The sequence below is a fragment of the Natator depressus genome, chromosome 2, assembly GCF_965152275.1.
Source record: "Natator depressus isolate rNatDep1 chromosome 2, rNatDep2.hap1, whole genome shotgun sequence".
In the NCBI taxonomy this organism is placed as follows: Eukaryota; Metazoa; Chordata; order Testudines; family Cheloniidae; genus Natator; species Natator depressus.
In genome coordinates, this window is record NC_134235.1 from 192,275,755 (window position 1) to 192,296,519 (window position 20,765).

Here is a 20,765-nt window from a genome sequence, read left to right on the forward strand (position 1 = left end):
GTTGCATGGACAAGACCTTAGGGCTTTTCTACACAGGAAATTTTGCCAATTAAGCTAGGTCTACATTACAGACTTCTCCCAGCACAGTTACATCAGTCAGGGCAGGGTGTGAAGAGGTGTGATTCCTGACCAACACAGCTGTGCTGATAGACATTCCTACTGAAAACACAGCTACACCAGCAATGATACACTTTTATCAGTATAGCTTATTTTACTTGTGGGGGGTGGCCTTACTATACCAGTACAAAGTGTAGATTTGCTGGTTTAGGTGTGTCTACTCTAGGAGTGCTTTGCCAGTATAATAAGCCGATATATACCACACCCACGATGTGCTGGTAAAGCACTCCTACTGTAGGCATGGCTTTATATGGATATAGTTAAACCAATATAGTTATGCCAAAATAAAACTTTGTGTGAAAGTTATTACAGGATAAGAAATGGCTTTTTATTTGTTTAGCTTAAAACCCTTCCCAAGCAATATAAATTCAACTAGAAAAAGGCCCTCTTATGCCAGAATAAGAGCATCCACATGGGGGCTTATTATGGTATAACTATATTGGTTTAAATATAATATAGATTTAAATTCACACCTTAACTTGCATCAACATAATTTTACTGTTTAGACAAGCACTTAGTCATAAGCCGTGTTTACCCTCACATTCCCCAGTATCCCTGCTTCAGGTGGGAGCAATGGGAATGATAATGTAGACCGGATGATGACATTTCAGCCACCTAGCCAACAAACCCTGCCCAAAGCTGGTTTACACAGTACGATGGTTAAGAGGCAGGGGGTTGCCAGCACCTTGTCTACACTAAAACTTGACCACAGTTAGGGTGACCAGACAGCAAGTATGAAAAATCAGGATGGGGGAAGAAATAGGCAAAATAGTCCCCAAATATCAGGACTGTCCCTATAAAATTGGGACATCTGGTCACACTAACCCCAGTTGTTATTGTTGGCAGTAGCAAGTGAACGTCTATGGGGGGGGGGGGGGAAATAGCAGTGGGGGAGTCGCAGGCTGGTATCAGGAGGTCATGCCAGACCTACCTTCCCCACATTTCTAGGTTGGGGAGGGGGCTCCTGCTGCAGGACAGGTTGAGAATCACAGGTCTAGCATAACCAGGGTCAACGACAGCATCAAAATCCCAGGCAGGGAGGGGGCGGGGGAGCAAGCTCCTACCAGCACCCAGCTTGGGCCACACGGCCCCAGGGCGGGGCAAACAGCGGGGTTACTGTCACTCCCCAGGGCGACCTTCAGTGCGACCTTTAAAGTCAGCGGGCAGCACCACAGGCCAGCCTACCTGCACGTTTCCCTCCCACCACCCCCGAGGCGCGCAGGGCAGGCGCGGGGCTTTCCCGGTGCCCCCAGCACAGCTTGGGGCGGTGGGAGCGGAGCGGCAGGGGCAGGCGCTTGCTGCTGCTACTTGTGCCTCGCACCAGGAAAGGGGGGTGGGAGTGGGGAATGCGGCCGCCCCTACCTGCTGCGCCCGGGACAGGCTCCATGTGGGGCGCCTCACTGCAGCCGCCGCCACCACAGCCACATAACCTCTCCCGAGAGGCCACGCTCTCTGCGCAGGCGCAGGCAGACTAAAGAAGACCTCGGTAGGCCGCCGAGGCGGGGCAGAGGCGCGCGGGCCCGTGGAGCGAGTCGGAGGGTGGAAGACACCAGGGCGGCGGCGCCGCGGACAGCGCCGAGCAGCCCGCGAGAGAAAGGCCGCCGGGAGAAGCGCGCGCCCTGGCGCGGGGGGGAGAGAGTGTGCGTGTGCCGGCACCTGGCCGGTGAGAAGAGGGCAAGCGCCGGCAGGCAACCGAGGCCCAGGAAGGAGGGTGCTGGGAGGAGGCGGGCGGCGCCCACAGCCAGGCGGTTGCTGTGCTCGGCTTAGGGGGGACTCAGCCCCTTCGCAAAAAGAAAAGGAGTACTTGTGGCACCTTAGAGACTAACCAATTTATTTGAGCATGAGCTTTCGTGAGCTACAGCTCACTTCATCGTGAGCTACAGCTTTATGCTCACAAAAGCTTTATGCTCAAATAAATTGGTTAGTCTCTAAGGTGCCACAAGTCCTCCTTTTCTTTTTGTGAAGTTTGTTTAACTATTACCACTTATGACTAACCTGTGTTTAAATGATACCCTCAAATGCATGCCTCTGAGCACAAAGGCCTGGGAGCACCCTCCCTGTTACTATTTAGTGCCTGTACTGTTTGGGCTGGGGTCCCACTGTACTACGCATTAGTCTCACAATGAAAAGAGAAAGGATCAGTGAGTTTACAATTTAAGGATACGCTGAGCCTTGGATGCACAGATGATAACAAGGAAACGGAATCAATATACAGTAACTCCCCACTTAACGTCTTCTCGCTTAATGTTGTTTCGATCTTACGTCTCTGCTCCATTACAGAACATGCTCCATTTAAAGTTGCGCAGTGCTTCACTATAACGTCCTTTGGCTGCCTGCTTTGTCCACAGCTGGCAGCCGCCCTATCAGCTCCCCTACGCCCCCTGCACAGCGCCTTCCGCCTGCTGGCAGACCCTGCGGATCAGCGCCTTCGCCCGCCTCCTGGCCGTGGCAATCAGCTGGCTTGTGGCGTTCAGGAGGGAGGGGGGAGAAACGAGGGTTTGGCATGCAGGCTTCTCCTGCCTCCCACACAAGCAAGCTGATTGCTGCAGGCAGGAGGCAGGGGAGGGAGGGGGGAGGATGCAGAGTTAAGTGAGAAGAGGCAGGTTAAGGGTGGAGGCTTGGGGGAAGGGGTGGAGTGGGAGGGTTGAGCGCCCCCCCCCCCACCCCTGGTGCTTGCAGAGTAGGGGAAGTTGCTGTTGCACAACTTGCTTCTCTTAGCCTACAGCACCTTCAGCCTCCTTGCCTGCCTCATTGTCTCCAGTGCCAGTGGGCTGTGCCTGTGTGGGGTAAGGCGGGGGCACCTCCCAACTATAGTACTGTAATGTACTGTATGGCAAAAAAAAATTTCCCTGGAACCTAACCCCCCCATTTACATTCATTCTTATGGGGAAATTGGATTCATTTAATATCGTTTCACTTAAAGTCGCATTTTTCAGGAACATAACTACAGCGTTAAGTGAGGAGTTACTGTATGTCTCAAGCAATGGTCATAACCACTGTCAAGTGTTTTGTATGCATTATAGCACAGGTGAGTTTTAAGGAGAGATTTGAAGGTGGACCATGTGTGTATTTGAAGGGAATTTCTTCCATGCATACGAGAAGGCATGTAAAAATTGTACTAAAATGCTTGCTGGAAAAATTCATTAATATCCCTTACAAGAGCTCAAAAATTAGGTTATTAAAAAGCATAAGCAGTTTTTCAAACTCTCTATGTACTTGTGTGGGCTGAGTTTGGACCAGTGTGCCTTTTAAAAGTATCTTTGGGATAGTCCATAGTTTTTTGAGAGATAAATGATATTGACACAGTGGGTAGCTCACAAAACAAAAGTGATGCTAAGCTGTCTTCATAGAATCAGAATAATAGAATTGTAGGACTAAAAGGGACCTCACTAGTGACAAAAACTGCTCTTTCTTTAATTACTGTAAGCATGAGTTAGGATTGCCAACCTTTAGAGAATGAAATGTGGAACAATAAGCTGTTTTAAAATATAACAGTTAAGGGCAAGCATGGTCCTGGACCCTAGAGTGTGCTGGAATTGCAAGTTATCATTTTAAAAGTAGGGAGTTCCCTAGTCCTGCTTACAGGCTACTTAGTTCTGTAGAGAAGCATGTGGTCAGAGTCTCAGCAGTCTAGAAAATGCCAGCCTAAAATATGGCAGGGTGAAAAACCTTCTTTGTATGTCTTAGGGAAAAACCTTCTTTGTATGTCTCTGTTCTGGGTTCTTGTACGTTAGTCTGAATTCTACAAAACTTATTTTGCAACCTTCCAGCAAGAGTATTTTATGTTTTTATTCAACTTCTCTATGCATGGCATCCATATAACACCCACAAAATTCAGAAAAATTAGATATTAGGGATACAGGGCAAGAGTTGAAACTTCAGAAACTGTTGCAACTTATAAAATCCTGGCCACTTTTAAAAAACAGGCCACTCTCCTCCCACGCCACATGTACCTCTCCCCCCACAGCAAATTGACCAATTGGCAGGAAAAAAACATTATAGTTGGGCAGTGCTGCAAAAGTGGATTTTCACTTAGCACCTCTTCTGTTATTTTGCATGCTTATATATCGCTCCACGTAGAGATTCCAAACTGAAGAATTATATTTCTGAATGCTTTACATTTTCAAGCAAGCAGGAAATCCAAGAGTCCTCCCAACAAAAATTTTCCAAAATAGATGCAGATGAAGGATCATTTTTGTGATAACCTGTGTTTTCAGGGTTTTTGTTTTGTTTTATCTTTGCTGCGGAGGATCCTCTCTATCCTTGTCACAGTTGAGAGAATCTAACCGTTTCTGTTTCTTTAAACACCTTAATTAGAGGCCCTGTGTGCTTCTGGAAGGGATCTGCGAGCAAATGACGGGGGAATCATGTGGAAAAAATAGAACACACGGTCAGGGTTATCTATTCTGAACATTAATGTTCATTAAGGAAAAAAAGATCTGAGGCTTGGAACAGCTCTTTTTTTTTCCAGACCCACTTCATTCTCCTCTTATGAGAAACCAAGTCCTTTATTTGGAAGTAGATTGTTTCAACTTTTATGGCCACATTGAGGATCAAATTCCTCATGCTTATGCATTCACAGTAATTAGCAGAGTGTGAGGTAGACAGAATATTCCAGCTGATTGCTCATGTCCTTGATGGTCTAGAGCATTTCTTTTAAGACTATTATGTGCCCTGACACTTTCCACATCCACAAATTTGAGCTTAATCCCTTAAATTGAGTAGAATAGATTTTGTTTCATGTGTCTGTAAAATATGAATTTCCTGCCAAGAATGGTACCACCACCATCTTGCACTCAGAACCCCCCCCAATGAGCCCCACTCCCTCTGCACCTGGACCACACTGATGAGCCACCCGGATCCCCACCCCACCAAGCCCCAGTCAGCTACACCTGGATCCCCACGCCATTGAGCAGCACTCCTCCAGAATCTGAACCCCCCCGCCCACTGAGCCACACACACCCAGACTCCCCTGCCAAGCTCTATCCCCCCACACCCAGACCCCCCCACCACCACTAAGTCCCAACCACCTTCACCTGGATCCCCCTGTAGAGCCCCATTATCGTTGCACCCAGAACCCCCAGCAAGCCCGAGTGCATCCAGATCCCACCACACCTGGATTCCCCCACTGAGCTGCCTGCACCCTGATTGCCCCACACAGAACCTTCTCAACCCACACCTGGATCCCCCCACATTGAGCCCCTCCACAGTTGGATCGTGCCTTGCTGAGCCTACCTGCCCACACAGAGTGGCAGGGCTCTGGGGTGTTTCTAGGGCAGGCTGGGTCCTTGCACTGTGTCAGAGTTGGGTGCAGCCTTACCGCTGAATCCTTGTCCTGGGGGCGGGGAGGGGAAGAGCTGCAGTCATCTCCCACCTCTGCAGCTGGTGGCCTGTGCTCCCCAATACCATGTTGGAGCCTCCACATTTATTTGACAGATAAAATTTGCAGAATTTTAAATTTTTTGGCACAGAATTTTAATTTTTTTGGTGTAGAATGCCCTCAGGAGTAAGCAGCTTTGCAGATATTTACCATGTGCTCCTTCCATGCATAAGGGACAATGTGGGAGAAAGTGCAAAAAGGTCCTCAACAGAAAATTTGACAAATGAGCAGTTGAGATTGACATCACTTGCGGAGCAGAGTCATGGGGTTGACATCTCGATAGTGTATATGAGACAGTAGGTTGGGGATTGGCCAGAAAGGGCCTTAAAAATGAAGACAAGTAGTTTGTTTTAGATGCAGATGGGGCAGCCAGTAGAGTGCAATGGTTGAAACAATAAGCCAGGAAGATGAGAATTGCAGCAGCATTTTGAATGGATATAGGTAGGACAATATGGCATTTCTCAAGGTCAGAGAGGAGGAGGTTGCTATAATCATGACACAAGAGGATGAGGGCCTAGGCAAGCATTTTAGCTGCCTAAACAGAGAGGAAACACATTATGTACACAGGCGTGATTCAATGGTCACATCTACCTGCAAAAAGTGAGTGTGCTTAACTGACGGCCAGAATCAACCACATGCCAGCCAGTGTCACTAGCAAGGATGAAACGCTATTAGGTGCTATAATTAATTGAGTATTAACTATACTGTGTGTGGTCACAAACCATGCTTAGGGATAATGACATGTCACTAACAGGCTATGTACTGATTAAGTTATAGTTTAGCCAAGACTTTAGCAACATGTCACTTACCAGTTTTGGCTCAAATAGCAATACAAAAACTAGAGCATGACAAGTGTATTATCCTTTGAGCTAAGTAGGTCAAATAATGGTTGCCAACTTCTGATGAACCAGATAAAGAAGGTGGTAAAAAGTTTCAGCACTACCCAGGTTTGATAAAATCTGACTTGCAGAGAAACCCATATGAGCACTGATGATGATTCACGTAATCAGGATTGGGGGAAGCTTTTAATTGAATCCATTGAGACACCTCAGTAAAACATGAAAGTTAACTGAACTGTGATTATTTTTTCAGCATTCACAATATTTCCTGGTGGACAAATTAATTACAAGAAATGTGTGTGATTGATGGAAACATGATTGCTTTAGTGAAGGTCTTTCTCTAATAAAGCACAATATAAGCAAAGCTTAAAGACTACTTGCTGATACATTCAACTAAATATTTTTGGAAATGACAATGGGCTATGTTTTAATAATTGCATTCTGAATTTAAATAATCACCTCAGGTATATGAAAGTTATCAGATAATATTGTAATACTCCATTTCAGAATTATCACATCTAAATTCCCTACCAATACCCAATAGGTCTTTTTGAATCATATGGCAAGGTGGCTCACATTGGAACTTTCTTGTTAATTGTGATAATTGTCACCTGTACACTATTGGTAACGCTAGCTGAAAATTTCCAAGTGGTTCCTATTGTCTCCAGCTGGCACTTACATTTTGGATAGGTAATGCATGTATTGGTCCACTGATTGCTCATTTCAGTTGGAAGACTAAGAGACCTTGGAGAGACCAGCAGAGACTAAAACTACAGTTCTCAAACTGTAGGACAGGACCCCAAAGTGGGTCGGGACCCCATTTTAATGGGGTCACCAGGGCTCGTGTTTAGACTTGCTGGAGCCCGGGGCCAAAGCCCGAGCCCTGCTGCCTGGGTCCGAAGCCCGAGCCACACCCCTTGGGGCCAAAACCCAAAGACTTCCGCTCTGGGGAGTGGGGGGCTCAGGCTTTGGCTTCAGCCCTGGCTTGGACTTTGCCCACGTCCCTCCCCACCTGCCTGGGGCAGTGGGGCTCTGGCGGGCTCAGGCTTCAGTCCCCCTTCCTGGGGTCCTGTAATAATTTTTGTTGTCAGAAGTGGGTCGTGGTACAATGAAGTTTGAGAATCTCTGGACTAAAAGAAAGCAGAAGAGTCCAGTTGAAGGGTCTGAGGGATTCTACTGGAATTTCCACTATGATAGGTTAAAGGGACATTGTTAATTTGAAAAATCAGATTTTGGTCTGAAAACGTTGGCCCAACATTTTCAGTGTCTGGTTATTTTGGATTCCATCATTCTTATGTACCCAACTTGAGACACCTTAGCAGAGATTGATTTTCGGAATGTGTATACTAAAGCTCCTTTTGGAAGCCTTTGGTTGAGCACCCAAATTCACTCATCATTTTGAAAACTTATGCTGTTGTACATACTAGAGTTACAAGTAACACCTAAAATTACCATAAAGAATTTAGCAGGAAAAAATATTTTTCTACAGGTTTTGTACTTTGTTTGATAGCACCCCATGTGTATTACTTTTTACTATTTCTCCTATAAAGTGAATCAGTTTCTCCCTCTGTTCATGAGCTTTACAAAACATAACAGTGGGCCTGAAAAACACTTACAGTTTTTATTTTAAGGATTAAAAATCTCAATGCATCATATTTAAAGGATGATCTATTAGAAAATGGAATTTTAAAAAACTTAGTTTAAAAAAATAAAGTTGACAATGTCTCCTTAAATACTATAAATACAAAAAATCTACATTAATGGGAGAGATTTTTTTGCTTTCCATAGCAACTGTAACTTCTCCCCACCATCAGTATAATGTTTGTAATAGTGTGATCATAGGGTTTCAATTATACCAGGTGCTTGGTTGCAGTCAGATGTAAAGTTGCAAAGCATTATGATCCCTTGCTTTCACTAAATCAAAAATTCACACACAGTCACTTTCAGAAATGTAAGTGTATGTAAAAGAAATAATTATGTATAAAAAGAAATAATTATCAAATAGCAAACTGCTATCTTGACAGTCTGATTACGTAGCTTAACAACTGTTAACCAAAAATTGTTTCTTAATGCTTGCAGAACTTATCTTTAAACAGTTTTGTAATTTTCTTGCTTTTAGCGTGCGTCCAAATGGTGACCTGCCTTTCCTGTGTTTCAAACTATCTCATCAGACCAAACTTCCTCCTGGAAATTATCAGTAAAATTGGCAACTTTTGCTAAGAGAGATCAGCACTATTCATTTGTATGGAGCTACTGGAACGTTACTAGGTAAGAAATTGTTTTGAAAATCATATTTGAAGTATATATTTTAAATGTAGTAAATAATTATTTGAGCGTGAATCTGCCAACGAGCGCTGCACCCATGTGGAGCCCTGTTAAAAGCTGTAGGGTTCTAGTTGCATAGAACTCGTATATAAAGGTTTTACAGTATGCTCCACTTAACTGGGACATACTTTTCCAGGAAAGCCGCTTAACTGGGAAATCTCCCAGGGAACCAATTTAAGATCAATGATACTTAATAGCCACAACTGTTTTAACAGAGTCTCTATGGGGCAATGACTGCTGCTTAATAGCATCCTCCTGCTGGTGGTCTGATGGTGCTGAGGTCATCTGTCTCGTGGAACTCAATCTATGATAGAAAATGTTTGATAACACCAGTTTAGCTCCTCTGGTGGAACAATGTTAGGATCACTAGTATAGACAGACAGCTGGCTGCTGCCCTGATTTTCAGCACTGTGTGGATTACAGTGGGAAAAACCTGCTAATTTTCCCCATATGTTTGAGGAACAATGCTCTTCAAAAAGTTTGAGAAACTGCTTGAGATGACTGAAAAGTGCAGGTTTTAGGGTTTTTTTCCTAAACGTTACAAAGAAAAATATAGTCATAAATAGCTCTAGCTTGCAGTCATTTCTGTGTTTCTGTCTGAGATTCATATTGTCATTTGATTAGTTAATCACCCATTTTCTAAGGTGTGAATGTGTTTTCACACTTCTACCAAGACAGTGTTAACTATGAAACTATAGATAGCAATAGAGATTAATTATCTATTGCACAAGTCTCCACACCTTGTTCTTACCAGATAAAGGAAGAGAGAGTATATGTCTGTACACAGGTGTGATTTTTAAAAAACCCCAAATAACTCTGGTCAAATGAGTTCAAAGGAATATTTTCAAATGGCATCTCTTCAAAATGTAAACTATATTTGACACCTTTGATCTTGTTTCATAAAATATTTGATTTCCAGTTAAAGGCTGTGATTCTTGACTAAGCCTACTTGTGTGAAGTATATCCACTCATAGGTGACGTGTGGGGGAGCAAAATGAGAATTGACATTTAGTGGAATCAAAGAATAATAATGGCTTCTCTCTTTTAAGGGAGGAAAAACCGCTGCGAACCGCTTTAAAATTGCTCATGGGGCTATTGCACTTTCCCTCTGAGATTTCACAGACTGGAGATGCCCTTTTCAAAAGAAGAAAAAAGAGTTAGTAGCTAGTCGCTTAGCTGTCCATGTCACTAAACATTTACCCACCCATATGAGCATAAATCCTAATCCAACTGCCTCTGGTTCTTGGAGGGCCACAGGTTCAGGGTCTTTACAGGAGAAATTGTCGTTCGTGGTGGAAGAAGAAGTCAGGCTTGAAGAGCTGTGTCTCCGTCATCTGATTAACCTGTAGTTAGGAGAAACAGAGGTCACCAGATGGGAGAGTAGATGATCTGCAGGGAGCTGCCAGATATCCATCCTCACTGCAAGAAGCTGCTGTATGTACCGAGAAGTGAGTAAAAATGCCTTGTGGTTCCCTGAAGCCACTGACCTCTGTGAATGCCTGCTGCCCCGAGTTCTAAACGCAGCCCCTGTAATAGCCAACCTTGTGGGCAGCACATGGGGAAGCAACCTCCTGCTCATTTGCGGGAGGTAGCCCCAAATAACAATCATTTGTGTCAACCACCAGCAGATATGATAAATGGGAGGCGGGAGATCAGTAAAAAAAAAAAATACCCAGGGGAAATAGAAGGTCTGCATCACCTGGGACATTGAGGTTTACAAGGGAGTCAGAGGCTTAAGAAGAAGTAAGGAATGCAGAGCTACCAGGTACCTCATATGGGGTAAAGGAGAGAATAAGTTAGGATATTGTGAATTAGAACATCTTGAGTGGGGGACAAACAAGCATGGAGTGGAGTGGCCCCACAGAGTTATGTAGGGGGTCCATTTTGAATACGTTTTTAGAAGCTTACCTGAATATTGTGTATTGGGGCGTAACCAATTTAAATGAAACATCTAGTGTAATAGTTCTTAAACCATAGTCTGTGGTCCACCAGCACAGACAATGTCACAGAGACAATATGGAAATTAAGGGGGCTTAATCCCCATCTCCCTCCTGACCCCCTCACTCCCCCCAGCCTACACCTAGGGAACAGTCTGTCACTGGCTTTTGATTCCTTGACATTTCCCTCTTCATTTCAATATTTTCATATGTAACTTTAGCGCCCTTGTGGCCAAGATGGAATCTGCTCTGCAGGCAGCTCTGGCCAAGAGAAGGCATGCGAAGGAATGCAGCAGGGAAAATCTCTTCCACCCCAGGGGCACCTGTTCCAAACCCCCCAGAGTGCGCACACACACTCCGGAAGAGTACAGTGAATATAGGAAAGGGAAATATTTATTCACAGAGGGATGAGGGGGAAAACAACAGAGGTAAATATAGGGGGAGCAGTAAAACAAGGTTGCATTCAAAACAAGGCTCCACAGGCCCAGTGGTACCACAGTCTGAAAGGGCAGGCATTGAGCAATGTGTCTGCACACAGAGATCAAGAATCCTGGGCAAAGTGCCAGTCCAGAGATGAGATTTGGGTGCTCCTGATCGTCTTTGGTGCCAGTAAACTTTCCCCAACAAACCCCTTTGGTGGCCTCTTCTGCCGCTCTCTGCAAAGCGACACAGAGTGACAATATCCCCACTTAATTAGCTAACAGCCTCCCTCCTTATTCCCAATGCAAAGTCACAAGGCCTAGTACTCACAGCCCCATGCAGCTCTGGGCAGCAGCGATACTAGGTCTGTCCTTCTCGGGTGATTCCTCCCTGGCACAGTGCTCCTTCTGACTCCTGTCCTGGGGTGTCCACGATCGGCCGCTCTGTCCCTCCCAGGCTTCAGGCACGTTCTTGGCTGCTTCACTATGTGAGGTCCTGCTTGCTACAGCCCTTCCGTCTGGAGCTCCCAACACACACCTTCTTGCTCTCCCCTCTTTCTCTTCTCCCCCTCACCGTTGCCAACTTTCACGTGGTAAATAAGCACCCCGACTTTCACAATAAGCCAAAAATCAAGCTAATCCCATTTCAAAACAAGGCCAAAACAAGCCAATCCCTAAGAACCCCAACCCTCTATGTGACTAGATCTCCCCGGTGTGCAGTCTGGGACTGTGGTGGGCCTGCTGTGCACCCCTGACTCTCTCCCCCCCTTCCCCTGCTTGCCCCCCCTTGTCCCTGCTTGCGGGAGCCGATCAGAAAAAAAGAAGCAACAAGCTCCTACAAGTTAAACAAGCTACAAGCCAAAAACTAGCCAACAAGCAACTCACAAGCCAGTTAAGTCTAAAACAAACCCAATTTCTGCATTTTTTCCGCAGGTTTGGCATGTCTGCTCCCCCTCCCCCCCAACAGCACTTCCTCCTTCTGGAACAATCAGCACTCTTTTCCCCCCCCCCAATAAAAAAGATTTAAAGGGCCATGCTCTCTGAACCCCAAGGGGGTTACACATATTTACCTCAGTACTAGAAGTCAGCATAGGGCATCAAGAAAAAAGGGAAAAAAGTAAAATTTTCAAATTGTGGTAGTTCATTAATGCAAATGAGAGGAGGTCAGGCCACTACTAACCACACTCCCTCCCCCCCCCCAAAGGAAACAAACCTAACCACCAAAATTAATTTGATTTCCTCTGCTTACAAAATAAGTTGTTCTTCACATCATGGTTAGGACTATTCCTTGTTTTACAAGTAATTAGAGAAATGATGGGTGAACCTCACTTTGTTTGGAGGTTCATTTTGGAAATGTATCTGAGCCATTTTTGGAGCTTCAAACTTTTAGAATTTCCCTACTTCCAGCCCTTTATGCAGTCCCCAATTTTCTCCCATCTTACAACATGCTCTCATGTAGTAGAACCCCTAGCCATTCCCTTATTTTGTTCTTTCCCAGGTGATAACACAACCTTGAAAGGGGCCAGTTTCTGATAAATATTTGTAGGCTCTTGCCTACAAATATTTATTCCTGTCTGTCTGGCTGATCCACACCCCTCAGTGTGGGAGAATGACTGATGGAGCCACCTAAATGAGAATCCAGTGGCACCATCCATACTATTTGCCTTGCCAAGCCACTCCCCAGTGGAGCATAGGTCTGAGGTACACATCATGGTCTCTTACCCCACCCTTTCTGCAGTGGAACTGCTCTAATGTCTCTGGGTCAGGAATCTCTGTAATCATAGAGGTCACTGCAGGGTACCGTCTTGAATGACTAACACAGGATATAATGACTCCTACTTGAATGGAAAAAAAAAAAAAAAGACACAACAGAGTTCATCAGCAACAAAACAAACACAGACTTTTTTTAAAAGCAGTAAATCCCTTTTTAGAGCTTTAAATCCTGTTTTATTGCTAAACAGTTTTCTGTTTATTTAGATCTATAATTAACATGGCGTCCCCATTGTCTGAAATAGTTGCTGTCCCTTGATTTTAATAATATTAATAATAATAATTATTACTCTTTTCATCTGTAGATCTCGAAGTGCTTTACAAAGGAAGTAAACAGTGTTTTCCTCATTTTACAGATGGGTAAACTAAGGAACAAAGAGTTTATAGTGAGTGACTTGTCCTAGGTCACACAGCATCTCAGTCACACAGAGGCAGAAATCAAATCTAGGTGTTCTGATTTATAGGCTGCTGCAATAGCAACTAGGCAACACCACCTTTCTATGTTTAAGAGAGGAAAAAGCCTAATTTAGTGTGATCTTGGCCATTGGATATGGTTCTGAAGAGTGGTTTACAGTCCCTGGAAGAGATAAATGGTGGTGAAAGTATCAGCTATCAGTAAAAGAAAATAAACATGATAAAACAGAAGCAACTCATTGGTTGATTGCAAGAGAATTTTGAGGAAGCTATCAGAAGTCCAGTGACTTGGTAATTTCAGTAATTGGATATTTCTCTGATATATTCCCCAAGTCTCTTTCCTTCCATTACCTTGTGACTTCTGTTACATCAAGTGAATTTTTGGATGGATGAATGAATACAAATTTACACCATATCTTTTCCTAGTGTGTAGAACTTCAGGGAGCCTTTTATCTAGCAAATCTCCACTGTTCTCCACATCTGATCTTACAGTAGGTTAGTGGTTGTGGCATCATATAATTCACCCTATGCACATCTCAGTAGATTTAATATTTGAAAAAAATATTGCTGTTTCCTTCATTCTTGTCAAAAGGACAATCTATGGTTTGGTTTCCCTTGTTCATTTATTTATTTATTCATTTGATTAGAGATACTCACTGCATCTTATGTGTTCCAAATTTAAACCTGACACCTCGATAGAAAAGTAACAAACAGGATGTGAACAGGGGAAGACTCTTTTCCTACCGTGTCTGATCAAAACATGTTGTTTTTATAAAGCCTTCCCTCCCGCCTCTATTTTCTTTGGGTGTATAAAAGTGATGCAACAATAACCTATTTTCTCCACATTCACCAGTCTGGAAAATTCAGTCTGACTTAAATTCAGCATCTTTCTACCAATGACCCTCTGCTGACCAGCAATAATTTCTGCATGTTTGCTTACTAGAACATGAACCTCATCAAGAGACAGTATTGATAATCATAAAACCACATCATTTCAGTTACAGCTAGGCAAAATAATTTCTGCCTCTGTGTACTTCTGTGTTGGGCAGAACATTTCAACCATTGCTTTTGAAATGAACCTATTGGGGTTTCACTGACTATGATGTTTTATATTCTGCATACCTAAGGCCCCATTTTTAGTAAGGGACTGAAGCACTCTAACTTAAGCACATGAGTAATGTTATTGAAGTCAATGAGATTCCACATGAGCCTAAAGCTAGCCAAGTGTTTAAGTACCTTGCTGATCTGGGGACTAAATTCCCTCTGTATCTTCAGCTGAATATGATTTGTATTTTTTTCTCATCCCAACATTTTGTTTAATGTTGCTGTGTGCTGTTAAAACTTCTGCTGTGTTCCACTCTAGCAGCTGCTGCATTTGAGTAGTAGGTAAAGTGATCCACAATACAGATGGGCTTCAGCTGTTAAACTCAGATTTGAATCTGTATTTCCTCAGAGTATTGGACCCATTTCTAATTACTTCCTTCATAAGGATGTTCTGAAAATTAATATAGGTGCTATGTAAGCCAAATTATTAATTATTATTATTATTACTGTCTTTATTTGTTGTTACTAGTGTTGTAAACTATGGTACTGTTTGGAAAAACAGATACCAAGATACTGTTCAGAGTACATTTAACTGTATCTAAAAATTCAAAGCTTCTTTCGGGCCCTAGGACCTCTAGGTTATAAGCCTTTAGATTTCTTTTATTATTATTATTAAAATTATTATTATTTATTACTTTATGTATTTATTAAAGAAAGATCAGACAAATTAAGCTGTTTTGCCTTCTTACCTTAGCCCATTAAGTGCATATTGCATTATTAAGAGCTTAATCCAAAGTCCAAAAGAACTCAATGGAAAAATTCCCATTGATTTCAGTGGGCTTTAAATAAGGTCCTAAGATCCTAGCTACTGTAATGCTTAAATCACAAGTACATTCTTTAATTCATCAAGTGTTTTCCTTTAAATGTGTAAAGGGTAAATTCCACTTTTAATTCTACCCAGAACTGAACCGTATATCAGGAAGCGTAGTTGAATGAAGCTGACTAAAATCAATACTGTTTGGAAATCCTTGTAGGAATTATTGAAAGAATATTATGAGGTTTTGGAACTGCCCAAACAGTTTTGCATCTTGAGTCATGGTAGCAAAAACTTAATCTGTGACAAACTGAAATTAGGGGATAAGTAAAGATACTGTGACTTGGTGTCTCTCAGTAAATAAACAGTGCTTAAATAGGAGTAGAAAAGTGATGGTATGATCAAAATGTTCTCCTTTTTAGCCAACTAGCAGCGTTGTGAAGGCTGAAGATTTGACATAGACACTAACGCACTTCACCTTTCCTCAATTCAATCACTATGTTATATGTTATAATTAATGTGTTTATTTATTTGTATTGTGGTAGTGACTGCAGCGAGGGATCAAGGCCCCTTTTTCCAAGCACAAAATAACATCTCTTTTCCAAAAATCTTACAGTTTAATCATGTAACAAGACACAATAGAGTTAAACAAATGGGAAGGAGGGCATGGTAACACTAAAATTATCATATTTGGTATAATAAGGAGCAGTCACAATACACCCACTGCCGAGCTATTGTTATATCATATATATGTTTGTGTATATTTGAAGGCGTAATTAGTCCTCCTCTTTTCCCCTCCACACCACAGAATGGAAAGGAGCACAGGACCCAATGTTCTGTCATTTAAAAGTGACGTGTACCGGAAAAAAACAATTGAGCATTTGCCCTTTTTTGCTCTTGATGTGTAACTGAGGCTTTGGTCTAACTAAAAGCATTGGACTATTTAAAAATTTTTGTTTCTTGGTTTTTTTTAACTAAGTACAATAACTAACTAATATTACAGAGAAAGGAAAGGTCAACACTTTCACCCCTTCAGTGAAGATGTTAGAGCTGATAATAACATCTCCAAGACCTATCACAGTTTCTTCAGTAAAATTAGGGAAGACCAAACTTGATATTCCTGATAATGCGAAGGTAAAAAAACAAGCAGGGGAGGGAAACACAAAAAAATTATAGCAAACCAAACAATCAATCCCCTTTTTAGTCTTCATCCTTTGTATGCAGCATAAAGAAGTAAAGAAGAGCATGAGCTCAATTTTTATAAACTACTTCTCAATTCAACTTTAAGGGAAGTCTGTATTGTACTAAATCCACTGCACATGATAAATCAGTTTTTCCTGAGCACTGTCTTCTACAACACAAACATGTAAATCTCTTTCAGTACCTTAATTTGTATTCAGATAAGTACCAAAAGGACTGATTGCAGTGTGATGAATCAATTCCCTTGATGAGACCTAAGCTGCAGAATGGGGAAGCTGATGCCTGAATTTCATCAGTGTCTGATATGTAACATCGGATTATGGGTAACATCTAGATTTTAACCCCTCTCTTTTTTTAAAAGTGACGTTTGGCTTTGCAACCAAATAACTCCCTTTCACTTTAAGGGGAGTCAGCTAACTCATCACTGCTTTGAAACTTTAGGAGTAGGGGCCCTGTTCTGAGAATACTTTCTCTGTGTACATGGCAATAAACTAGAGGGTTAGGGATTGGAAAGTAGTTTTGGAACATTGGTGTACCAAGTCGTAAAAACCATGGCTAAATAATGGAAAAAACTCAGACCTTTTGGAGAAATCAAACTGCCTTTGCAGAATCACACTTCAAAAATGTATTTAGAAGATGGTTTGGGGGTTCTTTTGGGTACCCAAGTGCCGTTTCCCCCTCTTACACAGTCCTTTTTTTGTGCCCAGGTTTCTAATTTTTCATTCCACATATATTATATGACAATTTTGTGGAGTACCTTGCCACTATATATTTTCTTTCACCAAAACTTCTGCAGTCTTATATTTGTCACTGCTTTACCCTCTATTACAAGCCTCATAGTCTGACCCCTTTTGTCCTTGCTTTTTACATTGTGTCAAATTCAAAGGAAGTGTAAACCTACACATCAGTAAGTCAGTGATGTTTAGGCTCAGTGTTTTATCTTATGATTTATTACAGTCTCTTGGCAATTATTTTTCCTGCTATCATCCCACCTTTCCACCCTTGTCATGCCGATTACACTAATTTACACCCACAGTGATTTACCAATGTACAACTTACACCACAGTTTACATCTTTGAATTTGCCCTATTTGTTGGCCTCCTCTGCCATCCTTTATAGCAGGAGTGGCCAAACTTACTGACCCTCCGAGCCGCATACAATAATCTTCAGAAGTTAGAGAGCCACAAGACCTGCACAACCTACCAGGGTGTGAGGCTTCTGCCCCGATGCCCACCTCCAGGAATAAAGTCCTTAGACTCCATTCCCCCCCCCTTGCAGGGCAGAAGCCCCTAGTCCCATCCACCGCATGGCAGAAGCCCCGAGTGCCCCCTGCCCAGTTTTGTAGGTGGAGAATCGGGGTGGAGGGGGAGTGTATGGGGGACTCCAGGAGCCACACTTTAACTGTAAAAGAACCGCATGTGGCTCACGAGCCACAGTTTGGCCACTCCTGCTTTATAGGCTTGTAGATGTCATAAGATTTTAAACAAAGGAACAGATTTCCAAAAGTGCACATGCACAATCCCTGATCTGCATGGGTATATAAGGATGTATGCATGCAAATAAGGTTGTATCAATGCATTGGAGTTTCTGCATGTGTACTTTTTCTCACTTGCTTTTGAAAATCTGGTCCAGTGTAGGGGCATAGACAACTTTTTTTGGGGTGGGGAGGAATAGAGTTAAAGATAATAGCTGTTGAATATCCCTTTAGCGATGATTAAATTTGTCCACATTCCATAAAATGAGATAAATGAGCTTCTATTCCAAGGTCAGTGTATTTTTTCTTTCTTAATGCAATCCCTACATTTTTGCGGGACTAAAGTGCCCCCCCACAACCCATGCATTATGTGTCCAACTCTTCACCTTCACATTCACCTGCATTCTCACTCACCCATTATAATGGGGTATATCAGGTCTTCATGGCCCCTTGCTTGAGACCCCACTGTTCTGCTGCACCCCAGCCCTGGAAACAGTTATCTGAGAAGAAAAGAGCAGCCATTTTGAAAACTAGCAAGATATGGTTGTCCAGCAGCCAGAAGGGCTGGGGACCGGCAACAGCCAATCAAGCCCCAGCATACTGAAATAAAAGGAGCTGCATGCTGCCAATGAGTCAGTTTTTAGCTGGAGCCAGAGGAGTGAGCTCCCTATGCTGGAGCCAGAGGAACTAGGCTGAGCCAGCACCTATCACTGGCCACCTTTAGTGGTAGAAACTGAGAAGGGGAACCTCTGCTGTTTCTATCCCAGAGAGAAAATTTAACCCAGAAAGGGTAAGTGATTATTTTGTTTATAATTGACCCTGAAGGGCAAGGAACAATTTCTGGTTTGGTTTTGTTATACTCCAGAAAGGGTTTTGGATTGTGTGACCTAGCGGAAGGCTGAGTCACAAAAGACCCACAGAGGCCAGCTGACAGCCTGCAGGAGGTGTTGGTAGCCAAAGAGAATGACACTACAACTGGATGGTAAGGGTGTATTCAAGAGGTAAGTGAAACCTACCACTCCCATTTACTCACAACTTGCTTAATACAGCACACACGCACACAAAATCCTAATATGTCAAAAAGTCATTAACATGTAATAATTATACACGTTAATACAAAGTTACCATAGACAGTAAAGGGGAAGGTATGCAGAGATCTTCTGACCAATTTGAATGATTTCAGGTCAGCAAGGTTGGATGCTCTTTGCCTGAGAGTACTGGAAGAATTATCTGAAGAAATCTCGGAGCCACTGGCAATAATATTTACAAACTCAATGGATGACAGGAGAGATCCTGGAGGACTGGAGCAGGACTAACATAGTGCCCATCTTAAAAAGGAGAAGCCGTGGGTCAAGGTCCCCCCCCCCCCCAACTCTGAACTGTGGGGTACAGTTGTGGGGACCTGCATGAAAGACCCCCTAAGCTTACATTGTACCAGTTTAAGTTAAAACTTCCCCAAGGCACAAATTCCTTTCCTTGCCCTTGGACGGTATTGGTGCCACCACCAAGTGATTTACACAAAAAATTCAGGGTCACTTGGAATCCCTATCCCCCCCCAAAATATCTCCCCTAAGTCCCTTCACCCCCTTTCCTGGAGAGGCTTGAGAATAATATACCAACCAATTGCCTTAGCAATGTGAGCACAGACCAGACCCTTTGTCTTCAGGACACTGAAATTAATCAGGTTCTTAAAAGAAGAACTTTATTTATAAAGAAAAAGTAAAAGAATCACACCTGCAAAATCAGGATGGAAGGTAACTTTACAGGGTAATAAAAAGATTTAAAACACAGAGGATTCCCCCCTGGGCTCAGCTTTACAGTATGAAAACAGGAATAAAACAACCTCTATAGCATAGAAAAATTCACAAGCCAAAACTAAAGATAACCTAATGCATTTCCTTGCCCTACTTACAATTTCTGTGGTTTTAGATCTATTATTCCAGGTATATTTTCAGGAGATGTTGTACCTGCTTGGTCTCTCCCTCCATCTGGAGAGGGAACAACAAAGAGAGAGCACAAACAAAACCTGCCCCCAGATTTGAAAGTGTCTTCTTTCCTCATTAGTCCTTCTGGTCAGGTGCCAACTAGGTTATTTGAACTACTTAACCCCTTACAAGTAAGGCAATTCAGTACAGCTGTCAAGGAGGGATTTTATGCTACCCTTCTCTCTATATTTAAGACACTGTGGAACTACAGACCAGTCAACCTGACTTCAATACCTGGGAAGCTACTAAAGCAATGTATAAATTATTCAATTTGCAAACCCCTGGAGAATGAAGGGGGTACTCACTAGCAGCCAGCATGGATTTACCAAGAACAAATCATGCCAGACCAGCTTGATTTCCTTCTTTCACAGGGTAACTGATTTGGTGGATAAGGGGAATGCGGTGGACATAATATACCTGGACTTCAGCAAGGCTTTTGACACAGTGCCATATGATAGTCTGATAAGTTAGTGGGGGAAATGCAGGCTCAACAGAACTACCATTAGGTGGATACGTAATTGATTAAACAACTGCAAAGAAAGAGTAACTATTAATGGAATTATATTGGGTTGGAGGGAGGTCTCAAGTGGAGTTCCACAGGGATCTGTTCTGGGTCCGGTGTTGTTTAACATCTTCATTAATGACCTGGACGTCGGTATAGAGTTTGCAGATGACACAAAGCTAGGGCGGTTGCCAATACTTTGGAGGATAAAGCTAAAATTCAGAGGGATCTAGATAAATTGGAGAACTGGGCTATAGACAACCAAATGAAATTCAACAAAGACAAACATAAAGTGCTATACTTAGGAAAGAAAAACCAAATGCACAAATACAGAATGAGGGAAAACTGTCTTGGCAGCAGCACTGCTAAGAAGGATCTGGGAGTTCTGGTGGATAACAACTCCAAGATGAGTCAGCAATGTGATACTGTTGCAAAAAAAGCAAATGCAATTTTAGGTTGCATTAATAAGAGGCGTAGCATGCAAGTCACGGGTGGTGATAGTACCATTCTACTTGGTACTAATAAGGCTGCAACTGGAATACTAT

The 20,765-nt window shown here is 42.8% G+C and overlaps 1 protein-coding gene and 1 long non-coding RNA gene across 3 annotated transcripts in view; one reads left to right on the forward strand and one right to left on the reverse strand.

Moving 5' to 3' along the window:
• Nucleotides 1-1,704, reverse strand: part of CMC1 (C-X9-C motif containing 1) — a 64,362-nt gene extending 62,658 nt beyond the window's left edge. Inside the window, exon 1 of the mRNA XM_074945636.1 lies at nt 1,480-1,704. Coding sequence (XP_074801737.1) covers nt 1,480-1,504 — 25 coding nt within the window. The 5' untranslated portion in view covers nt 1,505-1,704. The remainder of the gene's footprint in view (nt 1-1,479) is intronic.
• Nucleotides 1,582-19,015, forward strand: LOC141982999 (uncharacterized). Of its 2 annotated transcripts, XR_012638262.1 has the most exons (4): nt 1,582-1,780; nt 8,456-8,604; nt 9,711-10,109; nt 18,599-19,015. It is a non-coding gene; the product is annotated as an uncharacterized LOC141982999 (long non-coding RNA). The 2 variants fall into 2 exon arrangements; XR_012638261.1 differs by lacking the exon at nt 18,599-19,015 and having other exon boundaries at nt 9,711-11,959.
• Nucleotides 19,016-20,765: the final 1,750 nt, after the last annotated feature.